Raw genomic sequence first — 23,186 nt, 5'->3', positions numbered from 1 at the left:
TTATGCCACCCTGGGCAATTGTTTTAAAAATGCTTCCTAATTTCTAGTTGACAAAGTTAAAATAATAATTTGAGCACCACAAGAATCACTTGAATTTAGACTTAATACTTAGAGGCTTTTGCACAGTCTATTTTTAAAAGGCATTTTGGAAGTTCTTCTGGAAATGGAAAAATACTTCAAATTCTGGGATGGATAGCATATGTGGCCATAATCTACAGGATTTAGTTTTAGAACCCAATTAAATTTAGATTTACCATTTCTAATATATATTGTAAATTTTACTTAAGCTACTTACAAGTAAGGATTAGTTTTATTCTCCCTCAGGTTATTCTTTGATTTAGACAAGTTTCTCTCCTTTTGTGGTCAAGAAGAAAACTCAATCATTAACTGTCTTTGATATCTTATGGAAGCTGACACAACTAGAGTGAAAAACTTTCTTCCCTAAAACAGTAAATGCAGTCTGTATGTTATCTTTACTTCTAAAACAAGCTATAGTTTTGAAGTACTACAAAGACATGATATCCACAAACACAATCAATTCATAATTTGGATAAGCAGTAAGGAAGATATACATTGGTCTGGCAGCTTTTAATTATTAGTAAAATATAGACAATAAACCTCTAAGAAAGAAGGCCTCCCTTCCTCCCTACCAGAATCCATGTTAAAACTTAGGGTATCTGTCTTCCATGTGGAGGGAGCAAAGATCATTAAAGGCTGGCAATGTATATCTATTAGGTATCATCATACCCCATGGTTTAGAGAAGGAAAAATGCTAGTCCTTCATATTGAAATTTTCTGGTAGTAGGAGAAAAAGAAGGGACAAAAAGTAGAAGGCTACAAAGCCTTAGAAAAAGGTGAGTACCATCAGAACATAATTTAATAGCATGCTTGTCATTCCTAGTTGAACCAGGAGTTTTTCATGTCAGAATATAAGGAATTTTTTTAAAGGGGTTCCTTTTGGCACACCAATTTTGGACTCTGTGATTTTTCCATAACTTGTCCTTCTTGAGGCTACAAAATGTTAGAAATATTTGTAGTACTAGTTTTGCCTCCTCTTCTTTCTGGATCGCCAGACTGAAGAAAAGAGAAAAATTTCTTATCCTTAGTTCTATTAAAAAGGTTTGGTTTGTTTGAAACAAAAACTTGAAGGTTTTAGGAATTTGAGTTTCTCTCACCTATAGAGGGAACTTTCTACCTGTTGCAGAAATTCTTCTACTTATATGAAATGTTGTTTTACCTGTTGAATTTTTTTTTCTTTATGTAGAAGAAATGGTTCTGAGATTTCTGTTTTGAAGAGATGTTGTTTTATTTGCAACAAGAATTTCCCTAATTGCAGTAGGGACTGTCTTCAATGGATTTGTTTAGACTAGGGATTTGATTACACTATTACAAGAGTACTACAGATGATCAAAGCTCTAAAAACCTTTATTTCTATTTTACCCCAGGGTTCCCCTTTCTGAAGAGTCAGGTGTCTCTGCTCTTGCCCCTTCAGTTTAACCTGACTGTCCTAATGGGTGCAAGATACCTGTTGGAGCTTAATTACACACCTGATCCTTGGTTTATTGATCTGTAGGAACCTAGGAAACCCTAAGAAGGAGGGATCCTTTTGGGAAGAATACAAGGTCTCCTTCTTGACCCTTGTTTTCTACAACTGAACTCACCTGAAGTGCCTGATTCCCTCTGGTGTAGCTGTCAAGTTTAAGTCCTTGTCAGGGTACCCAGTTTATGTCTAAGGTCAGGAAAAGGTCAGTTCACTCTTACCAAGTACAGAAACACAGACACACAAAAATGCTTATTGGCAGAGCCCTCCTCCCTACCTCCAATTTATGTTAGTGAGAATACATGCTCAAAGAACAATTTTAAAACTTTGCCTCTTTGCCAGAGTGCACACACACACACACACAAAATTGAAACAAAAATTCTTGCAGCCTTTTACAAAACTTCCAGTGTCTGATTTTTCTTTAAAAAAAAAATTGGGGGCAGTACTACAAAATCCTAGGAAATTCTGATCCCTTTATTAACTAATCTCCTTTGACCTGGGTAGTAGTCCAGAAGGAGATTGACCTATCTCCAATGATTTGGAGAGTTGTATTTATTCCTTAGCCGACTTGGGGCTTGAAAAGACTGGAAAGTGACTTAACCTGGCTCAGATAATTTAAGTTCAGAATTGAGAGGGGATCCCTTCTTGGTGTAGTCCTCTGGAAAAATCCCTGAGAATTTTTCACTAAAACAATCTAGGGGTCATCCCCAGAGGCAGTCACCTAGGTAGGAGTCCCACCTCAAACCTTTTTGAGGTTCTCCAACTGGTATGATGGAAATTAAGGCAGCAAAAATATGAGCATAATCAGTTTATTAGCTTGACTAGCAATAGCCAATAAAATGGGTCAGTTTAGTCAAAGACCCTGAGTTAGGGATGATAGTGTCTTTTGTAGTGATTAATAAAATAACAGAGCAAAATATCAAGCAATATAAGTATGCCTTCTTCTGATTGGCTATAGCCATTTCAATAAGGAGGTGGAATGAGTATTTCAGCTTCTCCCCATTATATCATTGGGAGATAATCAGTTTTCAGGTGATAGGATTAATCTACAGGTATGGGAATTGCTATAATAGTTTTACATTAAGAATAATCTTTAGGTTAATCAAGTCATAATATTCCTGCCCCATGATGATATCAGCCCTACCAACCAGTTTGTTTATACCTGTGATGCTCCCTGTTCTTCTCTTGTACTTTCCAAAACTGTATGAAGGCTAGTAAGCCCTACTTTATGGTCTTTGGCAATTGAGAGAGACCATTGACCCAATTTATTGGTTACTGATAACTATGAAATTGATCATGTGAAGACCTTTATCGCTTAAGCTTTCCTTAATTTTTAATTTTTTTATACTTTTTCCCAGATTACTTGTACGTGCAATTTTAATAATTGTTTTCTGACATTTGCAATCCATGTTCTTTCCCTCCCTCCTACCTCTTCCCCTCCCCAAGAAGGTAGATAACATGATATAGGTTGTACATATATTATGCAGTACATATTCCCATGTACCTCACATTGTGAAAGACACATATTACTTACACGAGAGAAAAATTCATGGAAATAAAATTAATAATGGTATGCTTCAATCTGCATTCAGATGTCATCAGTTCCTTCTATGACAGTGAATAGCTTTTTTTTTTTTTGTCATGAGTCCCTTGGAATTGTCATGTATACTTAAACTGCTGATAATAGTTAAGTAAATGTGCATTCATGCTGTTACTGTGTACAATGCTCTTCAGGTTCTGCTGACTTTACTTTGCATCAAGTTTACCTTAATTTTCTCTTTTTTAATAAATTTTTATTTTAAAAATATTTTTGTGTGTTTACATATTTCATTTTCTCCTCCCCCCATATCAGTCAGCATTTCCACTGGGTTATACAAATGTTATCACTTATACCTATTTCCATATTATTCATTTTCCAAAACCCCAAATAATATATCCATATAAATAATAAGTTATTTGTTTTTCTTCTGTATTTCTACTCCTGCAGTTTTTTATCTTGTTGTGGATAGCATTCTTTCTCATAAGTCCTTTACAGTGGATTGTTCCATAATGTTTTATTTTCTGTGTACAATGTTCTCGGGTTCTGCTCATTTCACTTTGCATCAGTTCATTGAGGTTTTCCCAGTTCACACAGAAATCCTCCAGATCATCATTCCTTATAGCACAATACTATTCCATCATCATTAGATACCACAATTTGTTCAGCGATTCCACAATTGAAGGACAACCCCTCATTTTCCAATTTTTTGCCACCGCAAAGAGCATGACTATGAATATTTTTGTACAAGTATTTTTCCTTATTATCTCTTTGGGGTACAATCCCATCAGTGGTATGGTTGGATCAAAGGCCAGACAGTCTTCTATAGCCCTTTGGGCATAGTTCCAAATTGCCTTCCAGAATGGTTGGATCAGTTCATAACTCCACCAGCAATGCATTAGTGTCTCAATTTTGCCACAACTCCTCCAACATTTATTATTTTCCTTTGCTGTCATATTGCCCAATCTGCTGGGTTTGAGGTGGTGCTTCAGAGTCGTTTTCATTTGTTTTTTTTTTGTCTAATTATGAGAGATTTAGAACACTTTTTCATGTGCTTATTGATAGTTTTTCATTTCTTTATCTGAAAACTGCCTATTCATGTCCCTTGACCATTTTTCAATTGGGGAATGGCTTGATTTTTTGTACAATTGACTTAGCTCCTTATAAATTTGAGAAATTAGACCTTTGTCAGAGGTTTTTGTTATAAAAATTTTTCCCAATTTGTTGCTTCCCTTCTAATTTTGGTTGCATTGGTTTTGTTTGTACAAAAAAAGTTTAATTTAATCAAAATTATTCATTTTACATTTTGTAATGTTCTCTATCTCTTGCTTGGTTTTAAATTCTTTCCTTGCCCATAAATCTGACAGGTATACTATTCTATGTTCACCTAATTCCTTATAACACAATAGTATTCCATCATCTTCAGATACAACAATTTGTTCAGCCATTCCACAAGCAAGGGACACCCCCTCATTTTATTTATCTTGGTGTTAGGATGTTATCTTGGCATAGGGTGCAAGATATTGATCTAAACCTAATCTCTCCCACACTGTTTTCCAGTTTTCCCAGCAGTTTTTGTCAAATAGTGGTTTCTTATCCCAAAAGCTAGGATCTTTGGGTTTATTGAACATTATCTTGCTATTGTCATTTACCCCATGTCTATTCCATTCATCTGCCCTTCTATCTCTTAGCCAGTACCATATTGTTTTGATGATCACCGCTTTATAGTATGGCTAAAGGTCTGGTATTGCTAGGCCTCCATCCTTCACAGTTTTTTTCATTAAGTTCCCTTGATATTCTTGATCTTTTTTTCTTCCAAATGAACTTTGTAATAATTTTTTCTAATTCTATAAAATGTTTTTGGTAGTTTTATAGGTGTGGCATTTAGTAAGTAAGTTAGTTTAGGTAGGATTGTTAGGATTGTTATTTTTATTATATTAGCTCATCCTACCCATGAACGATTAATGTTTTCCAATTGCTTAGGCCTAGTTTTATTTCTGTGAAAAGTGTTTTGTAGTTGTGTTCACGTAATTCCTGAGTTTGTCTTGGCAGATAGGTTCCCAAATATTTTATATTACCTAGACTTAAATTTCAAATATATTATTTTTATCCTGATTTTACATTTGAGGGAACTGAGGCAAACAAATTAAGTGACTTGTCCAGGGTCACACATACATTTTGAACTCAGGTCTTCCTGCATGGTATCACCAGTTGCCTTTTATTAGATTATCATTATTATTAAGTTTAATATTAATCAGTTAAATAATTTGTGCAATATTTCTATTGAATGGAAATTAATGACTATTTAGGAATTTTGAAGTTTCTTTAAATGTCAGAAGAAATGAGCTATGGAACCCCATAGCTTTATTGAATCTCTATAATGTTCAGAACATTGGGGAATAGCTTTATTGAATGTCTATAATGTTCAGAACATTGGGGAAAATTCTCTGGTCCTATTGTAGAGTTAATAGCAAATTATCTAGAAGTGTTAATTTAAAAATTATATATGTTAAACTTAGAGCCTGTCAACTGCTTAGGTTAATATTATACTAATAAAAATTTACTAAAAGAAACTTGAACTAGAAATCATAGCCTGTTTTTTCTCTTCATGTTTGAGTGTTAATTCATCCATTTTTTTAAAAAGAAAGAAGCTTACTTTTTATATAACTATGACTTTTAAAAAGATTTTAGTATGGGGCAGCTGGGTAGCTCAGTGGAGTGAGAGTCAGGCCTAGAGACAGGAGGTCCTAGGTTCAAACCCGGCCTCAGCCACTTCCCAGCTGTGTGACCCTGGGCAAGTCACTTGACCCCCATTGCCCACCCTTACCACTCTTCCACCTATGAGACAATACACCGAAGTACAAGGGTTTAAAAAAAAAGATTTTAGTATGACAGCTGTATGTAAATAAAAAAATATAACTTAAAATTTCAAATTAAGTTTGGGATTACGCTTTCAAGTAACTTAAATACACTATATCCACATTTGCACATGAATTTGATTTGTCTCTTATTAAATTTGATTTTCATATAGGTAAGAAGAAAATCTGTATTTAGCATTTATAGTTGATGGATGACCTTATCAAAGACAGAAAGTTACAGATTAGGTCCTGTTCTTTCTTAGTATTTTGTTTCCTCACCAGGTAGACTATAAATACCCTGAAGAAAAAAATAACCAACCAACCAAAAACTGAAGAGTTCCTGAAAAATTTATTTTCAGCATTTCATAGACAAAACTATTTTAAAAAACATGATCACTGGTGATGCTATTATAAAAAAACAAAATGACTAATAAAAAAAAGCAACTACCAAATCCAATGTCATGCAGAGTGGGCACGGCCAGCACAAGCTTGTCACCTGGAGTCTTTGCTAAAGGATCCAGATTTCTTCAGGGCTTCCATTGAACTTTTGGCTGATCACCTGAAAGAAAATCACGAGACAAATTCTGAATTAAATTGCAGGGTTGCAGAGTTGGATACTCAAGGTTTCTTGTTCAGGCCTTCCCTGAACCAGAAACTTGAGATATCATTTGTGCCAATTTGCAAGTAAGTGAAGCTTCTAGGGCCCATGATATCCAACAGTTAGTTTCTGGAATAGTCTGGCAGAATTAGAGATACAAAGAGATGCCATAGAGCCAGGCGAGGTGGTGATGAATATGGACAATCTCATGGCCACTGTCCTTGTCATGGAGGCTGCCTGTTAGCTTTTGTGGAGTCTGAAGGCCATATTGCTTGAGGGCCTGGCTCTGGTGGAGCTGATGTCTTTGAAGGAGAGAGAGGGAGTACCTCCAACCCCAGCCCCAAGAATTCTTTATCCAAATGGAATATGGTGGAAGAAGGGACCACTGGGAAACATCTCTGACTTGTATAAAATCCACAGCTACTTTGCCATTGTTCTGGGGAAATGCTTTCCAAACTTTAGTTTCTATTTCCCATGACCCCAACGGGTGAAATTTCCCCAATTTTTTGCCATATCAGACTGCAGGACCTCATGCACAGATGAATGAGTTGGTGGTAAATTGAGAACATTTAAGGTTCAACTCTGAAATTCCCTGTCATAGAGAATATTGTCTGATGTACCTGTATCTGATGATTTTTTTTAAAAAGATGTAACTCGGAAAATAAAATATGTAAGAAAAATTTTCCAAATGTTTTTTTTCTCCCACTTCCTCCCCTTCCCTCTCCCTGGAGATAGTAAGCAATTTGATGTGAATTATGCATGTATTATCACACAAAACATTTCCACATTGTTCATTGTTGTAAGAGAATACTCAGAAAATCCAAAACCCAAAATAAAATTTCAAATAAACTAAAGTGAAAATAGTATGCTTTGGTCTGCATTCTGACTTCAGTAGCTCTTTTTCCGGAGCATTCTTTGTCATATGTCCTTCGGAATTGTCCTGAATTATTGTATTGCTGAGAATTGCAAAGTCTTTCACAATTGATCATCATATAGTATTGCTGATAATATGTACAGTATTCTCCTGGTTCTGCTTACTTCACTCTGCTTCAGTTCTTCTAGATCTTTATAGCTTTTTTTGAAATCATCCTCATTTCTTATAGTACAATAATATTCCATCACCATCATAAACCATAATTTGTTTAGCCATTCCCCAACTGATAGACATCCCCCTCAATTTCCAGTTTTTTGCTACCACAAAAAGAGCTGCTTTAAATATTTTTGTTCAAGTAAGTCCTTCCCCTTCTCCCCCCTTTTTTTTTTATCTCTTTGAGTTACAGATCTAGTATTAGTATCCCTGCTATGCACATTGTTTTATAGTCCTTGGGGCATAAATTGCCCTCCAGAATGGTTAGATCAGTTCACAATTCCACTAACAATGTATTAATGTTCCAATTTTGCCACATCCTCTCCAACATTTATTACTTTGCTGTCATTTTGGCCAATCTGATAGGTGTGAGGTGGTAGTTAATGTTGTTTTAATTTGCATTTCTCTAATAAAGAATTATTTGGAACTTTTTTCATATGATTATTGATAACTGATTTTTTCATCTGAAAGCTGCTCGTTCATGTCTTTTAACCATTGTCAATTGTAGATTGGCATATTTTCTTATAAATTTGACTTAGTTCTTTATATATTTGAGAAATGAGACCTTGGAAATTTGTTATAAAATTTTTTGCCAGTTATTTCTCTTCTAATTTTGGTTACATTGGTTTTGTTTGTATAAAACCTTTTTAATTTAAAATAGTCAAAATTATTCATTTTATATCTTGTAATATTCCCTCTCTCATTTGGTTATAAATTTTTCTCTTCTTCATAGATTTAACAGGTAAACCATTCTGTGTTCTCCTAATTTACTTATGGTATAACCTTTTATGTCTAAATCATATACCCATTTTGACTTTATCTTGGTATAGGATATGAGATATTGGTCTATACCAGTGATGGGCAAACTTTTTAAAGAGGGGACCAAAGGAAAGGAAATGCTCATCTGTCAGTCTGTTTCTAAGGCAATTCTTTCAAAGTTTCATTGTGTAGTATCCTACTCATTGTATTCATCAGAGTAGGAATAACGTCAGCCAGATAGAACATTTCAGCCCTCACCCACATCTAGCCCGAGGACCATAGTTTGCCCATCACTCGACTCTATACCTATTTTTTTGCCACACCATTTTCCAGTTTTTGCAGCAGTTTTTTGTCAAATAGTGAGTTTTTATCCCCAAAGCTGAGATCTTTTTGAGTTTATCAAATACTAGATTTCTAAGTTTATAATCCCTGTATATTTTATATCTAATCTATTCCATTGATCCATCATTCTTTTTTTTTTTTAAACCCTTAACTTCTGTGTATTGGCTCATATGTGGAAGAGTGGTAAGGGTGGGCAATGGGAGTCAAGTGACTTGCCCAAGGTCACACAGCTGGGAAAGTGTCTGAGGCTGGATTTTAACCTAGGACCTCCCATCTCTAGGCCTGACTCTCAATCCACTGAGCTACCCAGCTGCCCCCATTGATCCATCATTCTACTACTTAGCCAGTACCAGATTGTTTTGATGAATGCTGCTTTATGGTACAGTTTGTGATCTGTATTAAATCATTTAATTTTTTTTAAAGCTACTACCAACACTTAGGCTTTTTTTTCCTCACCAAGTGCTACCATATTCATGAAGCCTTTCCTGGTCCTCCTAGCTGCTAGGATATCAGCTCCTAGATTAACTTCATATTTATTTGATATATATTCATTATGAATTTTTATATGTACAGTTTTTCTCTCTTAGGAAGTTATAAATTCCTTGAGGGCCAAGACTGGTATTTTTCATCTTTGTATCCCCAGAACCTAGCAGTGGCTTGCAAATAGTAGGAATTCAATAAATCCTTGTGGATTTAACACTTGCACCTGAAAACAACAATATCCAAACTCATCCAACAAGCATTTATTGAATAATTGTACAGATTGATCAACAAAAAATATGGTCCCATTTCTTAGGGGAACTTTCATTGTAATTCTGGAGACAAGCTTGAAGCAATTAGAAAACATTAAATAGTAAGAGATAATATTGTCCAAGTGAGACACAAATGCATTTGAAAACTTTTACTGCAAGGAAATAGCTGTTCTAACACACACACACACACACACACACACACACACACACGTGAAAAAATGCAACTTAAAGGAGGTGAGTCAACCTTGAAGACAATTAAATTTGTGATTTGTGAGGAGGAGTGTTTTATGGGATGATATTTGCTAATTATCCTCTTTCTAATAGTTATATTATGGAAGCAAATTAAAATCTTCAATTTAGGATGCATTTTGTTTGCAGAAAAGAAAGAAATTCTTTATTCATCCTGCATTTTTATTTTAAAAATGTAAGCCAAGTTATGCACAGAGTATGAGATTTTTGGTTTTTAGTTACATTTCTGGAAAAACAAACAGTTATAAAAATCTTGCGGTTTTTAAACTTGAATATTTGCCACAAAACGAACTGAACCACAAGTCTGCACAGAAATGAATTCTTCTCTTAATGTGGGTAACTATAGCAGGACTCTATAGGAAAAATTTGGATAAATACTTATTGACTATGAGATCAAGTTCATGTAAATTGTTTCTTTAAGAGTACATTAAAGTGCCTTTATTGCAAAAGGTTGAATTTCCAGATTTAGTGGCTTATGTCACTTGATTGCCTTTGATGATGATGAAATATAAGCTCACTCCAATGTGTTCCAAGTAAGATAGATATAGGGAAGTCAAAAACGAGGTCATTTATTTATTGATTAGCTAGTCTGGAGGAACTCAGAAAGATAGTAAGTTGAACTTGAGTTTCCCAGAGCATTTATGATTTATTTCATAAAAAATGGAGAAGCTTAAAGATATAAAATATTTTTCTCCTCAGTGAATTAGTAGATAAGTGGTGGCAGGAACTTGACTTACCATGACAAACTTGTCACTTTATATCCCTGGTTACAGCTCTGGATTTGAGCCAGAGGGTATGAAGGATTTGGCAGTTGATGAAATTATGGACATTGCTAGTATACTTTTTACTTGATGCCCTTAATTCTAGTCTAAAATTAAAATTATGGGCACTATAGATCTATGTATATCATATAAGACATTGATCTAATACCTTTCTGTAATGTGAAGAATGTCATATACTTAGATCATTCTAAGCAAAATTAAACTTTATATGTTTATAAAATTTCTATGTATGCAGGTGTATTCTACAGCTTTATTTATTCTCAGTCTGAGACTTTTAATTTGTAGTTATTTGCTTAACAAAAGTTACCATTATAACTTGAGTCTCTGTGAGAACATAATATTCTTTTTTTTAATATTCTGTGATTTCAGCAACTGTTCTTAGAGCTGGGCACTAGTAAATTTGCCCAGAGCTCACATTCTTAATCAAATATTTGCTCTTAGACAAAGGCACCATATCATTTTGTTGAAACCAATTGTTGTACTTGATATCTTAATTGTATTTGCTCTCTGTCAGTCTTATGCATTTATTTTTTAGAATCCTCATTTTTCATGCTAGCTTCCATTTTTGATCTTTCTGTTCTTACTCTGATTTAACTGTTGCAAGACTTCAGTATTTGTGAGGGGCAATATCAAAAAAATTTGTTCATTTCCAAATTGGGAGATTTATCAGAAAAGACTGTGGAACCTACTTCAACTGGCAAAAAACAAACAAAACAACAACAACAAAAAACCCCCAGAAGCTAAAGAGTTGGAAGTGACCTCAGAGGCCATATAATCCAACACTTACTTGAAGAGAAATCTCCTTTGTAAACATTACTGACAAATGTTCTTAAGCTTCTGATTCAAGATGTCTTGTGGGGAAAATAAGATTCTCAGAGTTGGAAGAGACCTCAGAGGTTATTTAGGCTAATTTGTACTTGAACAGAGCAACTCCTTCTATAACATACTGGACAAGTGAGCTTCCAGTCTTTGCTTGAAGATCTCCAGCACTAGGGAAACCTTTACTTCTAGGAACTACTTTGTTCCATTCTTGGAGAATTTTTACTGTTCTGAAGTTTACATCAAGCCAAAATTTGCCTCTGTGCACCCTCAATCCATTGTTCTGCCCTTTTGGTCAAATCCCTTTCCATATGTTCGCATTTCCAACTCTTGAAACAACTATTATGTTTTCTTTCTTAAACCTTCTTTAGGTTAAACCAATCTTCAGATGGCATGAATTTCATGTCTTTGAGTATCCTATTTCTCTCTGAATGTGTTCTCTGCCTTAATGTCTTTCCTAAAATGCAGCATGCAGAACCAAAATTAGTATTCTAGGTGTGAGCTGACCAGGGCACAATACAGTCAAACTCTCTTTTCCTTATTCCTGAATGCTACATCTTTTGGTGCAGCCTTTGTTTACATTAGTATTCTTGGTTGTAATCATATGCTGTAGACTTGCAGTCTATCAAAACCCTCAATTCTTTTCTTTTCTTTCTTTATTGTTTTTTTTTTTTTTGGAGAACTGCTATCTAGCAGATACCTTCCCTGATTTTTTACTGTTGACATTGATTTTTTTTTCAAACTTACATATAAGACTTTATCCTTATTAAATTTTAGCTCATTAGATTCAGCTTATTAATTTGCCAAGTCTTTTTTTTTTAATTCTGACTTCCATCCATTTTTAGCTATCCCTCCCAGCTTTGTATCATCTGCCAATCAGTAACCAGGCCCTATCACTGATAAAAATTTAAACAGTGCAAGGCCAAGAATAAATCCCTTGAGGCACCACACTAAGGATCTTCCAAGTTGACATCAAACCATTAATAACAGATACTCGTTGGATCTAGTTATTCAGCCTTTTTTGCAGTGACCTGATTATTCTATTTTCTGTCCCACATCTCTCCATATGAGAGACTTTTTAAAAAATGCCTTAAAATTCAGGCAAGTAAGATCAATAGCAATTTTCTGATCTACCAGTTTAGTAACTCTATCAGTAGAGATTATTAAAAATAATAAGCCATACTGGCTCTTGGTGCCAATTGATTTTTTTCTAATTATATATCTATCCCTATAATGTTTCTTTCTAGAATTTTCCCAAGAATTTAAATAGAAATCATTGACCTATAGTTTATGGATTCCATTTTCATACTTCTCCCAGTTCTCTAATGCCTCTCCTGTTCTGTATGTTCTTTTAAAGATCAGTCATCACTGGGTCTTTTAGTAGCCAAAGTCCTTTTAAGGCAACTTACTGTAATTTGGGATAGCTCTAATTTTTTTTTAATTTTATTTTTATTGTAATGCAAACACACCTCTATCTTGGTCATTGTTGTAAGAACAAAGTCATACATAACCAAAACCCTAAAATAAAAACAAAATTACACTTAAAGCAAAGGATGACTCCCAACAGTTTTTTTCTCTAGAGGTGGATAGCATTCTCCATTGTAAGTCTTTCAGGATTATCCCAGATCATTGAATTGCTGAGAGTAGCCAAGTTTTCGTAGATAATCATCATCCAATATTTCTGTTGTTGTATAAAGTGTTCTCCCAGTTCTGCTTATTTCACTCTGTATCAGTTCCTGCAGATCTTTTCAGGATAACTCTAATTTTTAGGAATTTAAATATCAAACTAATCTTCATCCTTTTAACTTTGACCAAAAAAATAGTCCTACTCACGAGGACCAAATGGGACAAATCTTATCCTTCTATGTAATAATATGTCAGATTCTCAGACAGCTAGCTATTCCATCCTCTGATGGAATGGGAAAGCTTTTTTAGGCTAACCACACCCAGTTCCTTCAGTTGATACTTACATGTCATGGTCCTCTAATACTTTGTTCATCTTACATACTCTTTTCTGAATTCACTCCAACTCATTTGTCATTCGTGAAATATAATGAACAGAGCTGAATACAGTATTCTAGCTATGACCCTTTTTTTTAAAAATCATTACCTTGTGTCTTAGAATGGACGTTAAATATTGGTTCTAAGGCAGAAGAGAAATAAAGGCTAGGCAATTGGGTTTAAGTGATTTGCCCAAGGTCACAAAATTAGGAAGTGTCTGAGGACAAATTTGAACTCAGGATCTTCTTTCTCTAGGCCTGGCTTTCTATCTAACCACTGGGCCACTTAGCTGCTCCTTCTAGCCATGATCTTAATGAGGCAGAATATAATGGAACTATAACAAGTCAATTCTAGTCATTGTGTTTACTATTGAAAGTCTTTAATGCAAACTACAAAAGCAATAGTTTTTTCACCTGCTGTGCCCAATTGTTAACTAAGAGTGAGTTTTTTCAGTTCACTGAAATGCCATTAAATGCTACTTGTCTTTGAACTATTTGAAGAATACTTTCAACAAATTTAGGATGCCCATCAGACTAGGTCTAGCTTTCTTTTCCTCCACCGTAAACTTATAGTCGGGTGATCACCATCTTTAAAGTTATCGTATTTGAGGGAAAGAGAGACTAGAATGTTGTTCCAGTATAGAAGCTTTTATAAATTACATGAGATATTCATTGTAAATTTGTTTTATATTTTATGTTACTATCATTTTGAAAGCATCTTGATTTCAAGATTAATGAATTCAGGGTTTTTTTTTTTAAGCTTTAGCGTATCTTTTCTTTGAGATAGAATTACTAAAGAATTTTTCCCCTTCTCTAACAAGTTGTTTTTAATAATGAATAAAGAAAGAAACTGATAAGACTTGAAAAAAATTTTAAACCCTTATCTTCCACCTTAGAATCAATACTATATATTGGATCCAAGGTAGAAGAGTGGTAAGGGCCAGACAATGGGGGTTAAATGACTTGCCCAGGGTCACACAGCTAGGAAGTGTCTGAGGTCAGATTTGAACCTATAACCTCCCATCTCTAGACCGGCCTCTCAATCCACTGAGCTACCCTGCTGCCCCCATATGACTTTTAAAATTCATACTTGTAGTTTTGTTGTCCAGATAGAATAAAGAATCAGATTAATTCTTACATATGCTTTTCTGAAATTAGAACTTCATTAAGCATTCATTCATTGAATATTAAATCCACACCAAGCAGTGGTTTCATCTAAGGATTAAGGACTATTCAAGTTTAAATAAGGGGCACAGTTCTTCACCTGGAGGAGCTTACCATCTGGTGGGGGGAAGGAAAGATAAATATGAATGCATAATAGTAAAAAATGTTGTGATCTCTGTTGGCTTCTTCCACTGTCAGAATTCTTAGAAGAATTTGGATTTTTAATACATACTAAGTTGAAACAGAAAATCCTTCCTTTCTTCCTCCAATCCTCTTCTTCCCTTCCATCCTTATTTTTAAATCCTAAATTAGACTCAACTAATTCTGAATTTGTATTACCCCAACTAGAAATCAGCCAAAGTTTCTAATAGGCTATGAAGAAAGGATTTTGAGAATTTAGAGACAATTTTGGGGAAAGATGTTTAATTTTAATAGGAAATGTTTTTAAGCACTTTAGCACATTGTTGGCATGAAAATGTATTGGCTAGACCTGTATTTAAAAATTCTTTAATTTCAGTTTGTATATGAAAAATAACTACATTTGCTATGGCGATTTTGTAGTTTGAAGTCTTTAAAAAATATGCTTACCTCTCCCATGGAGCTGGTCAAAAGATAATTTGGTCTATCGATATTTAAATTTATAAGTCAGAATAATACGTGAGATGCAAATTTCCCCCCTCCACCTAAGATTTAAGATCAGTGGGCAAAAAGTTAATATAAAGATTGGAAGAGGAAATAGATTACTCAAGACATAAACATTAAGCACATATTGTATGTAAGATACTCTGCTACTTTCTGAGGATACAAGTACAAACAGTGAAACAAACTCTGCTTCCAAGGAGTTTACATTCTAATAGAGGAACTGAGAAGTATATATATCTATATATCTATATACATATAGATATAGATAGATATAGATATATGTTACATAAATATAACGTGAATAATATAAACATGTATAAACTAGTTAAATAAAAGGTAGTTTGTGAGTGAGGGCCATAGCTAACAATTTGGACTGTCAGGAAAGGCTTCCTGCAGAAGATGGTTCTTTAGCTATATCTTTTCAAGGAAGAGAGGGAATCTGAGGCAAAGGTAAAGAGGGAGTATGTTTGAGGCCTATGAGAGAGCCAATGTCAGGAAAATCTAGGGAGGAGAGTATCTAGGAAGGGAAGGTGGTCAGTGTGTCAGATAAATAGAGAAGGATGAGGCCTGAGAAAATGCCATTTGACTTAGCAGTTAACATATTATTTTAATTAGTAACTTTGAAGGCAGCAGTGATCAACTTCAGATGCCAGATGGCAAAAGAAATGAGGAGTGAATGAGAGAAAGTAGAGATAGTTATTGTAGATAACTTTCAAGTAGTATTGTTGAGAAGGGTAGGAAATATAAAAAGGCATGTGGATTAACCGTAGTTAATTAAAACTCGGTATAAAAATATTGAATTTTTCTGAGTCTTTATTATCACTTTATTATTCTACCCCTTGATTGCAGAAATGGTAAAAAAAAAATCTTTGTTTTAAATTGATGTTAAATCCAGTTTAACAATCCTGAGCTTTTGAGAGACTGTGTTACAGAATCGCTAAAGAAATGGCCTTGATGCTGAAAAGAACTGGGCTCAGGTCTTCTATTGCATATTGGTTACAAGACCCTGGGTAGGCATTTAACTTTTTGATGTTTTAGCCAACTTCCTAAAACCTTAAGGTGCAGAGAATGTATCAACCTGCATTTTTAGGAGTTTCCTCATTTGGGGGTTCTCTATTAATGAAATCACAAGAACACCCATTATAACTTAAGGTCCTACACTAATCTCCTCCAGCAGAAAATAAATTATTTTAGCAAGCCCTCTCTTCTTTTAACTTTTATTTATAAAAACCCTTTCTATTTTCTTAGAAATTATATTCTAAACTGTCAGAGGGTTCTTTTTGGTTGTTATTATTGCTATTGTTTTATTTGGGGAGGGGATATAAGGGAGAAAATAAGGAGTCTGTACCTTATAGTAATTTCATGTTAAAATAGGTGAATAGTCTGTATGGTTGTTTTGTAGTGGTGAGATACCAAGATTGAGGGTATCCCACAGTGATGAGGCCCAGACAGACCTCCACAGGGCTCAGCGCACTTCTCAAACTCTTAGACAGTTTACAAAACAGTTCAGAGTTTATTTTAATCAAGGTAGACTGGAAGAGAAGATTAAGGAATAGGACATCCTGATCTAAGGGTTTCTAACTAAACCACCCCCCTTTCTAAGAACCCTGCAAAGGGTTGTCTTCTGGTCTTCTAGCTGCCTACTACTACTCTGGCTGTCTAGAAAATCCCGACTAACTAACTACCTGAGCTAATAATCCTCCCAAATAATGTTTGGTTAGATTTTATAGTCTTTCAGAGTAGTTAGGCTGACCCCTATATTTCAGGGATCAACCCTCTTCTGGTTAGGCCCAAGATAGCTTCAGGCCTTCTCACAGACAGTTTACTGGCTGGCTAGCAGAGTTCTTCACAGCAGTTGGGAACATTCTCTCAAGACACTGGAACATGAGTGGATCACAGATAGGTATATCCAAAATAAGAGCATGATAGCTTTGGCTTCAAGGGGAAAGGAAACAAAACCTTCCTAAGCTTGTAGAGATCCCAAGCTAGAGGAAGTTGTCAGCTTCAGGCTATTCCCCCAAACAGGAAGTCCAAAAGCCCCCTTGGCATCTCTCTGTGTCCTATTTTATATATTCCCCAGATTCTTAGAACAAGCTCTGTAGTTCTAGGGCATGCGGCAATGTCCTGCACACTGCTCTCTGTGCAAAATCTCTCTTAACTGTTTACACCCTTTCTCTCCTTTCCTTATAACATTCCACCCTTTTGCTCAGACCAATATTCATTTTGCCAAAAATGTTTTGATGGCTGCACACCAAGAAACTTAATTCCCTTTACCTTATTCCTAATCTAAAGACTTACCCAAAAATAACAAACAGCCTATACTCAGTTACCATATTCTAGTCCCAACTACCTTACTTTAAGGAATTAAACTAGGGAAAGGAAAGAGAAGAGATTTACAACAAACTGTTACAAAGATTAAAACAAAGTGCAAACATTTGCAAAATAAAACAAGCAAGAAAATCTCTGAATACAAATACAAACTGCAAAGTATAAAAGAATTCGATAAAATTCTAAAAATTCAAAATGCAAATACAAAACTTTTTCAAAAACAGTTTATAAAAAAATATGATGCTAAGCTAATTCACAAAACAATCTTATCTAAAAATATTATAGCTATGTAGAAAAATAGAAAAATACAATAAAAAACAATGTAGCATAAACTTTTACAAAAAAATCCACAATCTATTGGACTAAAAAATAAACTTATACAAAATGCATTTGAAAAATCTAAGCTGAACAATTCACAACAAAACTCTTTCTATGCCAAATGCTATTGCTATTACATAAAACCAAACTGTCTACATAGAACTTAGTGTCCTATCTTAAAAATCTCAGTTTTTGCAACATTTTAACTATCCACACAGTTATTTTACATAATCTATATTACCCTTATATAAATCTTAATTCTAATCTCTACATATCCCTGTATGTGTCTGATGTTACCTAAGTAGAATATCTCAAATCAGATCTTCTATTCAGGTAATGACCTTTGCTATGGATGGCATGACTTATATCAGTGATTCCCAAAGTGGACGCCACCACCCCCCTGGTGGGTGCTACCACCACCAGGGGGGTGGTGATGGCCACGGGCGCATTTGGGGGTGGTGAATAACTGTAAGGGAGCGGTGATAATATGTGACAGGGGGTGCTAAGTAATATTTTTTCTGGAAAGGGGGCTGTAGGCCAAAAACGTTTGGAACCCACCAACTTATATGATAGTAAAACTCTTTTGGTAGGATCGGTTTTCCAGTGTCTGAGACCCATATGCCATTTACTTTTCCAGTTCCAAACTTTTCCTTCCATACTAGCATCTCAGAGTCCTGATAAGCTTTTGTAAGATCTGTTGACTCTATGATGGACAGATTTATAACAGAGAATGAAACTTTTCTAGCTGCATACTTGGCTGTTATATTGGCTCTATAATTTCCTTTAGACACTGAAACCTTCCCAAAAGTATGTCCTCAGCAGTAGATCACCATTATCTGTTTTGGCTTCTGGATAGCTTCTAGCAACTCTGTTATTATATCTGCATGTGCTATCTGTTTGCCCCCAGCTGTTATATACCCATGGTTTTTCCAAATTGCCCCCATTGCATGACAGATCGAAAATGCTTCTGAGACAGGGAACTGTTCCAGCTGTAATTGGATCTAATTGACAACTGTAATAGCCTATTGGATGGAAATTCTGTCCCATCGTCTCTGTTAGTACCCCAGATGTAATTCCTCTGCATTCATTGACAAAAAGTTGAAATGGTTTTGAATAATCAGGGATCCCTAATGCTAGAAGGGCCAACAGAATAGATTCTTTTAGCTTTGTAATAGCTTGCAGATGTTCTGGTTTGAGCTTTAAAGGTTCAGGTTCTGAATTTCTTGTTAAATAAGTAAGACAAATGTTAGTTATCTCACTGTACCCAGGGATCCACTTACGACAAAATCCCATTATCCCAAGAGTTGCTAAGAGTTGCTTTTTAGGAGCATTCAGTTTCTGGATATCTGCAATTCTTTTCTGGGTAATGCTTCTAGAACCTCCCAATAGCATGAACCCTAAATACTCAACCCTTGGCAATCACCACTGTAGTTTTACTTTTGAAGTTTTATGTCCACATTTATAGAGCTCATATAAAAGAAATTTGCTGACCCTCAGATAAACTTTTGCATTCGGGGAAGCTAGAAGAATGTCATCTCTCTTACCTGTTTACACTCATTCTCTCCTTTCCTTATAAAAATATCAGTCATTCATTAAGTACTTACTGTGTATGAGGCACTGGGATAAAAAGACAAAACTAGAAACTTCTGCCCTTAAACTTAAGTTTTTCAAGAATGAACATGAAGTATAATATGCAGATAGGTAAGATTATAAGCAGTAATACTCAGAACCAAGGGTGTTAAGAAAGATTTCCACAGGAGTTGGCATGTAAGTTGACCCTTAAAGGGAACCTAAAAGGCAGAGTGCTTTCCAGGGATAGGAATAGCCTCTGGGAAAAGGTCTGTGGTAGAAGTTGAAATGCTCTCTTTAGACAAAAGTCAGTAGTAGATCAATATGGCTGGAATATAGGATGCATAAATGAGAATAATAACCAGTAAGCCCAGAAAGGCATTACAGAGGCAAATTGTAAATATTTTGAAATAACAGATTTGTATTTTATTCTGGAGGAAATTTTTTTATGAACCACTGAAGTTTCTCAAGGAGAGAAGTTGTGTGTGTTTTGGGTAAATTATTTTGGGAGCTATGTGGAAGACAGATTTACAAGAAGAGAGAGACTCTAAATTGAGAATCCAAAGCTATTGCTATAGTCCAGGTTAATATGATATTGGGTCTTAAATAAGGGTTTAGCAGTGGGAGTGGAAATAAAAGAATTAATAGAGCTGTTGAATGTACAAACAGGACTCAGCAACTGATTGGAAATTTGTGGGAGAATGAGGAGTCAGGGACACCCCAAAGATTGATATTGCTAAAGCACAGGCCTAATTATGTTTCTTTTTAATTAAAAAAAAAAGCCACCTCTGATTGGATGGCTCCTTATTGAATCTTCTTTTGAGAGTGCTTGGACCTATCTTGTCTCATTGCTCTCCAGGTTGGCTTCTGGTCTTTCTCTACCATGCCCTCTAGGGTACCTTTGTTCCTCTTCCTCCTCCTCCTTAAGCTTCCTTTTATGTGTTGTCTTTTGCTAATAGAATATACACTTCCTGAGGGCCGGAACTGCCTTTCTGCTTGTATTGCACAGTTCCTTGGCACCTAGTAAGCACTTAGTAAAACACTTTTTGACTGATTGACATTTTCCCAAAAATATTGTTAACCATTGGCTATAGCTTCTTCGAAGAAGGTAGAGAGGAGTCAGATATAGGTGTATTTGGTAAGTTATTTGACTCTTCAGGGCATTAAATAAAGTTAAAGGGATAATTTATATTGTGTGTCATGTATCTATTTCATTGGAAATGTTATCCAAAAATCTGAATTTTAAGTGAGATAAGACCCTAGAACTCATCTAGTCCAATCCCTTCATTTCATAGATTAGGAAATAAGCCCAGAGAAGTAAAATAATTTCTTTAATGTTACACAGGTAATAAGCAGTCAAGCTATGACTCAAATTCAGATACTGGTACTCTTGATTCTGCTGCTTCCACTGATCACCTAACATGTGTATTGGAAACAAGGGCCCAGTATATTTTAAGATTGTTATTGTTGGCAAGATGTTATAATTTGGAAAATGGTAGGAAACATCATCTTTTTGTGAATTTTTTCAAGTGTAGAAATATGTGATCAGTAAATCTGTGAGATACAAGTTTCAGACAGTTCTGGTAATAAGGTGATTTGCTCCGTGCTCTCGCCCCTGCCCCCATCCAGGCTTTCTAGGGTCTTTCTATAAACAATATTAAAGGTTTCAGGCTTTACTTTAGCCATATTTGTGACATGCTTTTTTGGTTTTAAGAGCTTAACCTTGTTTATGCTTCAAGGCCAATCTATGTTTTTAGAACATAATTGGGGGAGAAGAAAGGTTTAGTTTTTTTAACTTGTAGAATTTTGAGGGTTTTTTAGTCATATTGGCAGAGGCAGTCTAGTAAATAGAATGCTGGATCTGGAATCAGTAAGTCCCAAGTTCCAGTCTAGCCTCGGACACTTAATAGCTCTTTGACAAATCCTTTAAATCGTTTGTTTCTATTTCCTAAACTACAAAATGAGGACAATAGTGACATTTATCTCTCAGGTTAGGTACTATACTAATGACTGATATAGTTTTACAGTCTTTTTTTTTTTTTAACAGTTGGAAGATGGACATACTTTATTTGATTATAATGTTGGATTGAATGATATAGTCCAGCTGCTGATCCGTTCAGAGCCTGATGGTCCTACCACTTCGATACAGTTTAAGGGTGGTGAGGTAAAATCTCGTTCTAATGGTGGATGCAAAAGTAAAGTTAAGAAAACAGTAAGCAGTGGATCTTCCAATCAGCCTTCTACATCAACTCGTTCATCTCTTATTGATCCAGGAATTGGGATATATAAGGTAAGTGTCTATTATTCTCATGTTTTAAAAATGATATACAAAATACATACTATTGATCTATTTTTTTCTGAATATATTCTGAATGTTTACAATAGTAAAACCTGTTTAAAAGTAAATATTTGAGTAATATCCAGTTTTTCAGCTAATTTGAAGAAAGGAGTCAATGTAAGAATTATTCTTCAGATTGAATGATTTGGAGGATAGGTCTTTAGTCAATTACTACAATGTTTTAAAGGCAGCAGTTTTCTGCTCTTACAAATATACTAGTTGAGGGGACAACTGGGTAGCTCAGTTGAGGGGACAACTGGGTAGCTCAGTGGATTGAGAGCCAGGCCTAGAGACAGGAGGTCCTAGGTTCAAATCTGGCCTCAGACACTTCCCAGCTGTGCGACCCTGGGCAAGTCACTTGACCCCCATTGCCTACCCTTACCACTCTTCTGCCTTGGAGCCAATACACAGTATTGACTCCAAGACGGAAGGTAAGGGTTTTAAAATTTTTCAAAAACAAACAAACAAATAAATAAATATACTAGTTGAAATGGTAATTATTTTAAGTTTTATTTCAAAAAATTTTTTCATGGTTACATAATTCATGTTCTCTCCCTCCCCTTTTCTCTATCCCCTCCTGGAGTTGACAGACAATTCCACTGAGTTATATATATATTATCACTCAAAATCAATTTCCATATTTTTCATTTTTTTGTAATAGAGTAATCTTTTAAAACCCAAGTCCCAAATCATATACCCATGTAAACAAGTGATAAATCATGTTTTCTTCTGGATTTCTACTCCCACAATTCTTTCTCTTGATGTGGATAGCATTCTTTCTTATAAGTCCCTCAGAATTGTCCTGGATCATTGCATTCCTATTAATAGCAAAGTCTATTACATTTGTCCCACAGTGTTTCAATTTCTATGTATAATGTTCTCCTGGTTCTGCTCATTTCATTCCGAATCATTTCACGTACATCTTTCCAGTTATTATAGAAATCCATCGATTCATCATTCCTTACAGCACAATAGTGTTCCATCACCATCATATACCACAATTTGTTCAGCTGTTCTCCAATTGAGGGACACCCCCTCATTTTCCAGTTTTTTGCCACCACAGAAAGCACAGCTATGAATATTTTTGCACAAACAGAACCTTTCCCCCCAAATGGTCATTTTTTAAAAGATAGTTCTTAAGATGTCAGTGTCAATAAAAAAGGATAATATGCAATGTTTTTATTAGTTGTAGCTTATTTTTTTGTTATGCATTTTGCTATCAAAGTAGGGACAAATAAATAAGAAGAACATTTTCAGCTTTTCTTTTGTAAAAAAATGTTGTTCCAGTATTTTGTTCCTGTAATGCAATTAATTTCCAGATTTTCAAAATCCTTCTCTCTCCTTTGTCTCACCATGCTCCTTCTTTCTTCTCTATAATATCTCCTCCATTAGAGCAAAGCTCCCTGAATTAAAAATCTCCATTTTTGTATTTGTATCCCTAGCTCTTAGCATAGTGTTAAAAGCCTGAAAGTTATTAAAACTGCAAAGCCAAGCAAAATTCCTT

The 23,186-nt window shown here is 35.0% G+C and overlaps 1 protein-coding gene across 1 annotated transcript in view; it reads left to right on the top strand.

Annotated features, from left to right (window-relative positions):
* UHRF2 (ubiquitin like with PHD and ring finger domains 2) overlaps positions 1-23,186 on the top strand; it is a 167,323-nt gene that overhangs the window by 13,984 nt on the left and 130,153 nt on the right. The window contains exon 2 of the mRNA XM_044656620.1: positions 21,392-21,634. Within this exon, the coding sequence (XP_044512555.1) occupies positions 21,392-21,634 (243 nt within the window). The remainder of the gene's footprint in view (positions 1-21,391; positions 21,635-23,186) is intronic.

This window comes from Gracilinanus agilis, chromosome 1, assembly GCF_016433145.1.
Source record: "Gracilinanus agilis isolate LMUSP501 chromosome 1, AgileGrace, whole genome shotgun sequence".
In the NCBI taxonomy this organism is placed as follows: Eukaryota; Metazoa; Chordata; class Mammalia; order Didelphimorphia; family Didelphidae; genus Gracilinanus; species Gracilinanus agilis.
Note: the sequence above shows the minus strand (reverse complement) of the source record. Positions and strands in the feature narration are given on the sequence as shown.